We start from the raw sequence: 13540 nt of genomic DNA, 5'->3' as shown, positions 1-13540 counted from the left end.
TCTTCAATTCAATTTCAAAATCTTAGACTGAATGTAAAAATCATTTACGCAAGCATTCTTGGCTAATTAATTACCATAAACATCGTTAATCATTAGTTGACTTTTCCGATAAGTTTTCCCAAAACCGAGAGATCGTTTTTATTCTGTGGGGGAGGCAGAGCGAGCAGAGGGTGATATCCTCTTATGATGGCTATGTTTCACGAATAGGAGGGGTGGAAAAGGGGTGGAGGCGCTTCCATTCCGCCCCATCAACCCTCGTAGTGCGTTTAATTTACGTGTTTTCGCGAGTTATTTGCTTCTCACTCCCCTTATACAGGGGTTTTCTCGTTTGTGTGCATGTGTTTGGAAGGGGATGGATTGAGGGCGGGTTGTCATGGCGATGGGGGTCGACGAGGGGTGAGGGGGGGCGACGGGGGGAATGACGAGGGTTATGGGGTCTAACGCCCAATCGGGTGGCAGCGACGAGTTGGCATCGTTGTGATACGCATGAGAGACAATGGAAAACTGAGAAAGACGATGTGTATTTTATTCAAGGTTTTTCAGAGAATGGAGAATAGGAAAATTTCAATTGAAGGCGACTTTATAGCGGGGGGAGGCAACAGCGACAATCAGCCGGGGGTTATCAGGGCTAGGGCATTATCTACCTACGCAATTACTCGGATGTTAATTTTACACGTGGGTGGAACGGGATTTTCGGATTAGTTACGTCATTACGGATTGCATGAGAAGTCTTTGGGGGTGGGGTCGGATGATAGAAGTCACCTGCACAACCGCGAGCAACTCATTCAGTTATCAACACTCAGAACTGATCCACAGCCGTTTTTTTCCTCGCCAGTGTCAGTGCTCAACACTTCAGGCACTTGTTTCGTTCAGACTCTGATCATTGGTAGATTATTGGATATTTCAAAATGTTCCATGTGAGTGCTTTTCAAATTTTTTAACATTTTTTTCATCAATCCCCACATTCAAATACACATTTTTTTTAATAGAGGATTAATTCTGTAGAAAAGTGCTTGATGAACATACACTTTAAAAAATCATTACTTTACCAAGGACTAGTATTTTCTAACGACTAGACAATCGGCTTATTTTAATGTTAATACTCTTGGACACTTATTTGTATCGAATAAATTTATTTCTCAGAAATACATTAATTTACCAGAAAAATATATTTTTTAATATACGAGGCGAGCTTCACTCAATTATTCTTGATCATTGATCTATATTGAAATTAGGAATTTAGGTGGAGATGTCGAAGGAATTTTCGATAAAAAAGTTCTTCTGGTTTTTACCTCTGAAATTACTAGATTTTGAAAATAATCGATGTGGCAATGTACAAATTGGGCTTTCTCAGTTTATCGCTTTGATACGCAATTACCAATAACGACATATTTTTGAATGGAATGTAGATAACATTTTTCCATATCGATAGTGTAATAATAGACTAAGCACCGAAATTTTCGGAACACTCTCATTAGTTTTTCATTAGTGATAATATTAATTGGATATTTCAACTCTATTATCAAGCTGCTGATATATCATGAGTATAGAAGAAAATGCCGTTTTCGGGTTTTATTCAAATTTGTCTAGAGGATTGTATAAATACCCACAATTTGAAATTAGGAAATTAATTTTCGGAAGGAAGATTTGACTTAGGAGATTTTTTCTTCAATTCTTCAATTTTCAACTCTCTAACAACAGACGGAAATTCTAGAATTTATTAATATCATATTAGCTACCAAATTTCATTGTGTATAATAATTGAATGAAATTTGCAAGCCCCAGTATTTTTTAATGGAAGTTACGGAAATTTCGGGACGAATATTCAAAAATGGCAAGACTATCAGCGGAAATTTTAAAGGAAATAAAAAAATTATGTAGTAAAAGTCTAGAGGGAGAATTTGTCTTTTACTATTGAGACTGTATATTGTCTGATAATTTTTTGTAATTTTTCATTCCGTCATTTTGCAGGAACTTCTGAAAGTCACCGTTACGTTGTTGGTATTGCTGATGGCTGTCCTGGCACAGGAGAACGAACAGACATCCAGACCCTGTCCCCCAGAGTTCCCGAATTGTGCGCGATGGGATCCCCAGAACATCTGATAGACCACAAAAACGACAAATTGAAAGCAATTAGGAATCATCCCGTAACGAGAAAACGCCATGGAAAAAATGCATTCAAGAGATTCGACAATTTACCACAAATCGCGAAATACCTCATATCATTAGGGGACGAGTAAAAAAAGTTACGTAAAATTATAATTAGCGTCCTTGAATTTTTTCTGTTCGACTGAGTAAAGTCTGGCGGTGTCGACGATTTCAGCAACTTTTTGACTATAGAATATTAGAAGAGATTAAAAAAACGGCTCTCGGCAATTTTTCTATGCCCTCATGAGGGCAACGGGGAAAATTTTTCTTCTAAAAATTCCACTTGAAAATTCCGGAGCTGTACACAAATAAAAAAAAAACTCCTGAGTTTAATAGACAAAACTTGACAGCAAAAACTAATGGATTTTTATCATTCTACACAATTTACTCAACTGAAATATTTTCTGCAGAAATTCCTCGGCACAAATTTTTCCAGTTTTTCTCCCATTGAAAAACTCGAAGAATCCGAGACAAGTCAAGAGATTGAACAGAGTAATTACCAAACAAATTAAATTATAAGTATTTTAAGAAGATGAATGAAAAAGTATATATATTGTTTGCAAAACGGGAACAAGCTTCATCTGCCGAAGATAATTTTTACGTTATTTTTTGATAATTTCCCCCTGAGTGTTTCAAGTGCGCTATAATTCATTATGTAAATTCACCGTAAAAAGCCGACGTTTTGGGTGTCAGTCACAATGGTAAATTTATCGCTAAACGCTTATCATTGCCGTCCAATCCATCTGAAATAGTGTACATAACGCGCAGGAAGCCGTCAACTGGGGTCTTCATGGTGAGACGCAAGGAATGCCAACGGAGGAGGAAGGGAGATGCTCAAACGACGGAATACGATATACCGAAAAGCCCTGTCGTGGTTTTAGCGACGCGGACGGATGACTTGCGTCTCATTGTATGCATATTCCAACAGCTGGACGCCACTGGCATATACAAAACACCATACCATACCTGAATGTCGTTCATACGAGTCCATAAGAACATCACCGTAAAATCCATAACTCGTTCTTCCATCTCCATCCTCTTTTTTTTTTTTTTTCTTCAATCAGTTAGTCGACGCACTGATGACATTAGGTTATTTATAGAATTAAATTATCGATTGTAGCTGTATGAGTACAATTAAGTGATTGTTGTGGAATTGTGAGAAACCGTGTTTTCGCCCATTTCGCGAAATACTTTGCAAAAATAAAAATATTTCACTGTTATTTTTGGACTATGTCAATGGCATTGTTGAATTATCGGTGAAATTATACTCAATCTTGTTTGCAAGGTGAAATTTTTAGCATTTCTAGGCACTTCCGGGGAACGACTCCATTGATATTTACATCCTCCATAGGCTTTCCGTGGAAACTATCATTTTTAAGGGTAAAATTCAATTGTTCAATGAAAAATTCTATCGATAACGTTTTACTCGTTGTTTTTATCGTCTTTATTTTATCATCTTGATTTAAGCCGAAAATTATTAATGATTAAATTCTCAATAAAAGGATTTTTTGTTGGTTGCTTGCAATAATTTTCCCACATTATTCGATATTGATTTAATTATTTCAAAGAGAAAAAACTTCGAATGGCAACATTAAAATACTTAGAACTTATTGGCATTCTCTTACTGTAGGATCAATGATTTTTTTGAATCATCAATGAAAGTTGAATATTTATTTGCGATGTACATTTTGGTATACATTTTTTTTTCGCGGGGAAATCCCGCAATGGCTTGTCCTCAGCCTCATTTACGGGGAAAAATGGAGTTGTAGTAGTATTAGTCATTCCAGGGAAGGCAGGAATGCCCAAATCATGCTGCCTAATTCCCCAGATCGTTTCGTGTGTCTTCTGGCCATCGAGAGTGATCAAACGGGCGTCTGCACGCCTCTGCACCCCGTCGTGCTGGGGCCACCGTAGGGCCATTTCGACTCGAAATCCTTTCGATATCAATCTTCGAGTGAGAAAGTCGCATGTCCCCAAAGCGAAGAAAACATACAGAGAAAAAATTTTGAAATTGACCCCGCGACAAGTAGTTGTCTGGTGGCAATTCACAAATTTTTCCCGATCTTCGCATACTTCATATTATGTAATGAGATTTTATGGTACAAGTCACCTTCATTTAAATTCATATCATTCCATGAATGATCCTCTATCTAGAGCGAAATGCGGACAAACAGAAAATCTTGATTAAAATAAAAATTAGTAAATAAAAATAAATATGTAAGAGGCAATTATTATTTGTTCTTCTTTTGGTGGAAGGGAGAAATAAACATTGAAGACAAGAAAGAATGAGTTTATATAAGGAAAACAAAAAGACAATGGAGTCAGGTTTTCGGGGGCTATTGGATAATGGTAGAGATTTTTGAGTCATAAATTCAACTCGTGAGAGCGGACGACTAGACTTGCGTGGGGTCTCGTCATGAAGACGTACGTGAACATCGACAAGGAAAAAGTTGAACATGAAAAAACATCGTTGGCATGACGATTCAGAATTTTTGAAAGCTATCCGCTGGGGAGATAAGCCGTGATGACTCTCTCGAGCACTATTTGCCAACCTATTGATAATGATGTTTGTTTTGGGAGCACTGACTGACTTATTTTACTCGATCGAAGGCTCTTAATGGATGATGCCTGGTGAAATAAAAATCGACTTATTTAAATATTAAAATATTGAAAAAGGGTATTGCTACAGTTACTGATATAAAAAAACCGAATAATCCCTCTTTTAATAATTATAATCTGTGCATAAATTGGATATGTATGTATTATGTATGCATAATATATTTAAGAACTAGTTAAATTGAACTTTAAAAAAATTAGATTTATATATCAAATAAATGCCCGCATGTGATGATAATAGTTGCATAAAAAAGGGGTAAGAGTAAGAAAGAAGATAATTCGCTGGGAGAGTGCGGTTGGAAAAAATTCAAATGATTATAGCCGGAGAAAAGTGCATGAGGCCTCGGAGACAAAAGAGAGAGAAAGCCCTCACCTCGTCGTGTTTTTGCTCTGCATAAATGATGAGCCCGGGTATTTTAATGAAGACATTCCACGGGTGCTTTGCCGATGGAGGAGGTTGCGTCGGAACGACTCCAGCGTTCAACGGAAACCACTCGCCTCCTCCTCGTCTATTTCTTCATTCTTATATCATACCATTTTTTTCATATCTCATTCTCCCTCGCTCTAGTTCGTGTCGTCTCCCGCCGGTATAATCCGTCTTATTTCACTTCAACGTGGCCCAGGCGCCTTCAGGCATCGACAGCTCCACTCCACCGATGCATTCAACTCATTAGGCTCCACACGGCATGAATAATATTAATGTGATTCCGACTGATGCGTCGTACGTGATGGGTTTGAATGAGAGAATGAATGGCTGAGTGATAAATAGACGAATCGCTGCACGTGCTCCCCAGTCGCCTCCATCAACCCCTCCTTTTTTTCTCTGATACTGCACCAAAAAGGGGTGAGGGTGGAAAATGCAGGTGGTTCGTTTCAAAATAATCCATTTTTTATTCTTCTCAGTCATTACCGATTTTAAGAAATTTCAGGGCGCCTTTTTTTACAAACTTTTCCCAATCTAAATTTATTCGCTCTTTAAGCGGTTAATTGAGGGTTAATTGATCATTGGTGCAATCAATTAGCTTGAACCAAGACTAATCTAGCTGAGCTCAAGCGTGGAATCCAAGCGTTAACCAACCCTTGAATTTCTCTAATATTATTTAAATAATGGATAAACAAATTCACTCGTTTATGATCGATACAATTCAATCGAAATCCCTTTTATCATTTAAAAAATAGACTAATATTTATTTCCTTATAGTCTATTAAGCTGGGTGGGTCTTAACATGTTTTGGATGGATGGGTGTTTTTTTCCTGGCCTATATCTTCGCCTATCTTAAGCTCGAGCTTGGAATTTTACGCTCGGAACATGATCGAATTTTCTTAGCTTGTATGCGCATTGTATCACCAAGCTTGATTAAATTATGATAATTGTATATAATCAAGGTTTATCTAAGCATATCATCTTCATTCATTTTCATATTTTTTACAGATATAAAAATTCAATAAGATTTACCCTGAAGTTTAGTAATCATGTCCATTCGGAAATTTGTATTCTACTTCATGTCAAAAGTCCCTAAATCGCCACTCCATTACACGATTACAAAAAAAATCAGGATGAATTCCATGAAACATTTCTGTCTATGTACCACATACTTATAAATGTGTGTTGCTTTTCAAAGTGTTATCACCGTTTAACCATTCCTTAACTATCAAGAAGTCTGGTGCAAGTAAACCGTTCTATCAGTGTAACATTGAAAGCGGTTTGGCATGAACAGGGGGGTACCTTTTGAAGTAGATAAAACTTAGCTGTGTGTAGGTGACACTGCCGAAATATGCTGAGGCGGCATTCCTAGACGTTTTTTCGTCCTTTGTCGTTGGACTACCCGGCGTCACTATGTCATACGCCGACACAACGCCGACACAACGCCGACACACCGCCGACACAGCGTGGCAAGCCCCAACCAATAATTCCCTCTCGCACTCGTTCGAGAAATCAAGAAAACCAGAGAGTGAGGAGCAATTCGATAGAGAAACTCGATAAGATCTCTTCTCGGTCTCTGCAGGTAATTGCGGGGGCTGTGTAGAACAACCCAACATTCTATTTAATCTTCCTCGACCATTAAATCATTCATCAATTAATTCCCTCATCCGTTGAAAAAAGAACATCATTTTCGAAAAATTTAATTATATTTTCCTTAACCGAGTTATTATTTCCGTATATAGTTCTAGTACTTGTTCTCAATTATGTGTGCTATTTTTTATTTTGAGAGTTTGTTTTATCAATTGTGAGGGGGAGTCATCTATTCAAGTAGAATTGATATTCATATTCACGCTCGATTATTTCCCCCTCCGAATTTTCTCCTCCGTTGCAGTTCTATTGCATTTGGAGGGTCTCCCACACCCCAATGGTATTTAATTACTAAACATCGAGGGAACAAGTGCACGGTACCCACCTGCGAATTTCCTGGCGCAAATCTCATTTTGCGTTATTGAGCATGAAGTGTTTTTTTCATTCATTATTGGATTTAGGATGTTCCACAACCATGTACAGTCGAAATTCACGTTTTTTAACATTTTTGGTAAATTATCGAGGGAATTGGTCGGAAAAAATATAAAACTTTTCGGTTTTGTCATTATTTTGCTCACGAAGTTTTGTTTTAAAGTTTAGAAAAAACGCAGAAAGATTTTTACACTATGTTAAAACCTTGTGAGTCATTAAATAATGACAAAAGACAGAAACTTTGATTTTTTTTACGTCAATCCCATAGTAAGTTGCCAGCTAAATGAAAAAATTATTATAATTATTATAATTACAATAAATTATTTTATTAAATTATTTATAATATAATAAATTAATTTTTCAAACCTAAGACAAATTGGCAACAACAACCGTAAGGCATTTTTCCAAGGAAGTTAACATTTTTTTTCTCTGTTTAAGTGTTTTCTGGACAATTGATGAAGTCATTACAATAAATCCTTTCGTAATCGATAAGTGAATTAAAGTTTTCGTAATTTATATTGTATATTTCGCGCTGTTGTAATTTTCCAATTTTTAAATCCATATATGATACCCCAGGAAGTCTCTCCACGTGGTCCTCACGTGTCTCCCAAGTTTTTCCACGTCTCGACATGTGTACATATTTCATAATCCGCAAGTGATACACTCGAGTGAGAACGACGAGAGGAGGCGGACCCGACTGATTTATAGTAGACAACGACCGAAGAGAGACCGAGATCATCGACCCATTTGCATTCTGGTAATTTGAAAATCCAAGAAAATATAGAAATAACTTGCAATCCTTAAATATTTTCAATTACAATTGAATATTTCCCCTGGACGGGACAGAATAAACAATTTTCGCTGATTTATCTCCAAATCTGGTCAATAAATTAAAAGTAAATGAGGAAAAAAATATGAGGGGACCGCGCAGGGGCTATGGAGAGGCAAAATAAAGAAACCGAGTGGATTTCGGTAATTACAGAGGGGAATTGGGGGGGAGACGCAAAAGCGTCGAGGGCGCCCAGTAAATCTTGGACGTCTTGCCTCTTCTCGTCCTTTTACCTTTCTCAATCTTGTCCTCATGACTTTTGTTCAGACCTTATCTAGAGATCGTGAACCGCACACCTCTGGTCTGCCAGGGCACCATTATTTATCTCAAGATTTATTGGATTCGGCTACTGTTTTATTGAATTTTTCGAATAATCGTGATACACCGAGAGTCTACATCGAGTGCAGACGTTTATTCTAACGTTCGCCAATTTCGCATTGTATCCTTCATGGAAAAATTTTGAAAAAATATCAGTGAAATATATGTAGGGGAGGTCCGAAAAAAATGGGACACGGGGGATAATGCGAGTGGGAAAGCGTTTTTAACTCATTTCTATTTTTTTCGCAATTTTTTTTTTAAAGATAATAAAATTCTGGACAAAAAGAAAATGTTAAATTATGGTTTCGTACCATCGATTCTTTCGCCAATTCTAGATTTAGTCCAAGTTTAGATTTATATAAGTTTTATAACACATATATATCCCAGGACAATTATAAGAACTTGTAGTTATCATTATAATAATGTTAAGGAAAATTCAGCTGTAGTTATATATAAATTTTATCTCATGTAGAAATAGATTATTTTTCTTATCAAAATTTATCGCGAATCATTAAAATATATCAGGGACCTTCTGATAATTTCCTATTTATCCAGTTGTCAGGGTTGAACCGTTTCCCACATTTTGATTGGTATAATAAATTTGGAGTTAATACCATCAAACATAACTTTAAATTATCAGACAATTGTCTTTCCGGTTTAACGTAATACATCAAGCTGAGAGAATTTTTAGCGTCATTAACAATTATCTGGCGCTACGTGTTTATTGAAGCCGATTCATATCAATTTGACTGGCGCCAGCGTTTCAACTCCAACGCTTTTATATTCACGATGAGCTGCACACATTATTAATTCCTCTGAATTTTCCCCAAATACACCACAGATTTTTTATGTAATTTTGTAACTTACTGAAGTAAGCTAATAATTTTTAATTGAAGAACGTTCGAAAGAATTTTTAATCTAAAGTACATGAAAATCATAACTAGATATTTCTCTCTTATTCCAATGAAAATAATTCCATTATATAAATCGTTTACGTCGAAATATTCAATTTGAACAAATTATTAATTTGAGTCTTTAATAATTTAATTGACTGTGAATATTTGTTAATAATAAGAAAATATCTACGCAATGTCAATAAGGTTTGAAAATTTATTGTTAATTTACATAAACTCTATTGGATGAAAATAAATAATTTTTTAATGTGTACTTGAAGAAGTCCCACGCTATTACGAAACGTTGAAACGAAAACGAAGGAGAGGAAGAACTTTCTGATTTATCAGGACAACTTGAGAGGATCCCCGTGTGGAAAGGTCCCAGGGGTTCGGGCTCTTCGTCATCTCCGGTGTTCCCCACCGCAGGCGGCCCAACTAAATTTTCAGAAAGAGAAATCTCCACACGAAAATCCCAAAAGGCTGTTATCGATATCTCGACTTATTAGAGAATTTCACACATCCAGTAATCCATGCAGCTCATTTCCGGCTTCTGCGAGGTGTCAAAGTTAATTATCGAGTTCCTCACATCGTTAAGGATCCGCCAGATGCGTCGGCGATGTCGTCCTACATATGTTCCAGTCTCGTGTAAGAATTTTCGTTAAAATCAGAAGAATGGAGAACAGGAATTGGAAATTTCCCGAGATCATTAGAGAGTTGATTGAGCGTTTCAGGAAGTCGGAACTTCATCAGTAAAAGGCTGACGAATTTAATCGAGATAATCGAAGAGACTAATATTCTGGGGAAATATTGCGTATCTGTCCTCAGAAATAAATTTGTTTTCTCAGGTATATTTAGTAATTACAATAAAATATATTTGGCATATTGGTAGAGAGTGAATATATTTGGCAAAAGAAATGTTTTTTTTTCAGTGCGCAGGGATAGAGGATAGCTGTTTTCAATTTTTGAGAGGTGGGAGAAATAAAAGTTTCTTGTTACTTTACCTATCATTTACTCGTGAATTTTCAAGTGGAAATATTCTCCCACAGCGTATATATTACAATACAGCATTTGTTGCGATTCGTGTGGATATGGCGTTATGGCACGAATTTTATTCAATAAATATATCATTTTTTTCTTTGAAAAAATCGTTGTCACAACGATACCTACTACTGATGAACTAGAGATCCATGATTTTCACAGCAGAGAGATTATACTTCGAGAAGGAGTTGTCTGAATAGAAAAATTTACGGAAATCGGAAATATATTATTTTCTTCAATTTAAAATATTTTCTCATATAATTCAATAACAAAAGTTTATCCAGACTGAGAATTAATATACAAAACAAGATTTGTTTTAAAAAATTCAATGCAGGGCAATGAAGAAATTGGATGAATGTAATAAGGAATTCCCAAAAATAAAAATAAACTTTAGATATTTTGGGTGGATATAATTTTGAATTCCACAGACAATCCCCCCTGATGTACCCCTTAATCTCTGTGAAATGGCGTGTGCAATTGGTATCTACCGCTAAATGTTCCATATTCACCGCACCCTGAAGACCTAATTTCCCTTAAAATAATTAGGTAACACTATGTACACATCCTCGACAAAGGGACACAATCACCAATTCGCTAGGTCCCTTCGACAAACGTAATAACAAAAATTCGTTTCAGTTCCGGATGAGAGTCTTGACAATCATCCTCTCGAGTCTCCCTCCTAAAACCAGTAGAGATCCTTGGAATCCTGTACCTGTGAATCTAGACCTGAAACCCACAGAAAATGACAATTAGTGCCTCCATAAACTAAATTAATTTACATTATTTCGATTTCTCGAGAGAGTCCCACGTTTTTTTTTTTAAATAGATATATAACTCTTCCTTCTTCGATTGGGGAGATGCCGTCCTGCATGGGATTTTGAGTGATGCGAGGGTGCCGATTCGGTGATGGCACCCGCTGCGACACCAACGACAAGGACGGATGTCTCCTGGCTGTTTAGTCCCACAACCTCATGAGATCAACCAGTTGAGATCTCCATGTTAAACCCAATGTTACAGTCTTTCTTATCTTTCATCTCGATACGGCCCCGGGAATTTAACTCGACTGATCATCGACGACGATTAAAAGCACGTTTATGGATTCGAAAATGTTTTTTCATCGGCACCACTCCCTCCATATTTTATATAAATATATCAATAATTGCTGTCCACGCGGAGGAAATTATAGGAATTCCTCCGAAAAATTATAATATTACTCTTACTTTCCAGGAGAAGCCGGAATTTCACGCAGTTTTCGCACTAAATTACACTATAACAAATATTTTACACTATCGGAGGTATTCCAAATTTTTCCTACTGTTTAAAATGGCAAACAAAAATGGAAAATTTAGCTGAATCGATGGAATAGAATGGAATAGAAAAACTCCGTCTTTCCATATCTTGAGCGCAATACTGTAATTCAGCTTTATTTATTCAATGAATTTTTATCAATATCTCGTTTCATTGAAAACATCAACAGTTTCAAGGGCACGCGTGGCCGCGTGCACGGCGTTATCAACCTGCCATCTCCACTCGGATGTGTAACAACCCGCGAAACTGTTTAAAAACGGATGGACAGATAATACGAGTTATTGAACAACGAGTTTGCAAAGGGGCACACGTGCCTGCGCGTGTGCTTCTACCTGCGCTCTCGAAGTCAAATGATTATTTTTTCTCTTCAACATCAATCGATTCACTCAGGTCAGGGGCAGGGGCTTCGAGTGTTATCCGATGGAGTAGCCAGTGATCTGGAAAATTGTCGAGAGGCGGTCGACATTCGAGTATTATTTGATAAGAACCATTATGGAAAAATTGCCGAGAGCCTAGGGTGATCCTTAGGTGGTGGATATCATCGGAAAATTATGTGTTTGTGTTTGAGATATTTTTTATTTGTCCCGGAGATTAGTTCTGAACCGATGGGCTTACGTGGAGAATGACCTTCGGAGGAGGCATTGAGATTCACCTGGTTTTGGTTTTAATATTCGCGGTTTGTGCAAACTGCGCGGATTTTTGAGGAATTTCGATTTTCCAAAAAACAAAAAATCAAGAAAATTTGGCATGATAATGTGGTACAAGATGCGGTAAGTCGAGTGAACTTTATACTATTTCAGCATGAAATTCCACAAAATTATTGTGATTTTTACCGATAAATCCTATTTTTTTTAAATCATAAGAACTTTACGAAAAATTTTTTATCACGGATTTTGTCGAAATTTTTTAGAGCAATTGTACAGATGAGGTATTGATAATTTATTTAATTGCATCTGATCCTTTGGTTTGTTTTCACAGCGATGTCTATCTAATCCGGGGAAGTCATTAGAACAAGCATAAATCTCTTTGCGGCTATAATAATTACCACTCTCGTGAACAAATATGGAAGTTGCGGAGGAATAACTTCAGGAATTCTTTACTACAGCCGAGTGGAGCATTCTCCTCGGTTATGAAAAATTTATGGATCTCCAGTGGAGAAGAATGAAGTCAAGTTGCACTTTTTGGAGAAACTTCCACTGTTTTTCAACTATGTGGGAGAAGAAAACTGGAGTTGGATCTGAACGTGTGGAGGAATGCAGAGATTTGGTATATTTCAATTCCAAGTGTATTTCTATAAATTTCCCTGTGAAAAATTATGGATCTCTCTAAGAATATTTAAATTAGCTGTCAAAAAACAACTCCTCAAATTGCACTTCATATATTCGTTTTTTAAAACAATACTTCCTTTTTTCCTTCGCAAATTCAAGCATAAATAAATAATTTTCCAGTCTGAAAATAATGTTCTTCAACAATTTATCCAGATTTCAAACATTTCATTTTCAAAAAATTTGTTAATATCATAATAATGAATGAATTATTAATATGTTAATAATGAAATTATAATTTCCTTCTGTGAGAATCTGGAAATGTCTCGTTGGAAAGAAATTCAACTTGAAAAAGTAAAATTAAAAAATGAGTATTTAAAGACAACAATTTTTTTCCATAATCCAAATATAAATAATGAATTTTGCACGAATGTTCAGGTATGATTATGATGAAATTAATTTTTCAGGCATCGGCTATCCGTTCTCAGAGGAAACTCCACTTCATGGACTTCTCGACCACGAAAAATAGTCCTAAAATAATGTCCCGGTGACAATAAATTCATGATCCCCTCGATCGTGCGGATATCTGACACCGTGATATCACGGATAATAGATATTTTAATCGATGAAGGGATGGTATATCTCCGGCTGCAGTGGGGGGGCTATTATTTGTAGGGTGGCA

At 36.5% G+C, this 13540-nt stretch overlaps 1 protein-coding gene across 2 annotated transcripts in view; it reads right to left on the bottom strand.

The window, feature by feature from the left end:
- Positions 1 to 10224: 10224 nt before the first annotated feature.
- Positions 10225 to 13540, bottom strand: part of vg (vestigial) — a 47281-nt gene continuing 43965 nt past the window's right edge. For both annotated transcript variants that reach the window (XM_011301973.1, XM_011301974.1), the window contains exon 6: positions 10225 to 11011. In XM_011301973.1, the coding sequence (XP_011300275.1) occupies positions 10965 to 11011 (47 nt within the window). In that variant the 3' untranslated portion in view covers positions 10225 to 10964. The remainder of the gene's footprint in view (positions 11012 to 13540) is intronic.

Source organism: Fopius arisanus, unplaced genomic scaffold (genome assembly GCF_000806365.1).
Source record: "Fopius arisanus strain USDA-PBARC FA_bdor unplaced genomic scaffold, ASM80636v1 scaffold00025, whole genome shotgun sequence".
NCBI lineage: Eukaryota > Metazoa > Arthropoda > Insecta > Hymenoptera > Braconidae > Fopius > Fopius arisanus.
Note: the sequence above shows the minus strand (reverse complement) of the source record. Positions and strands in the feature narration are given on the sequence as shown.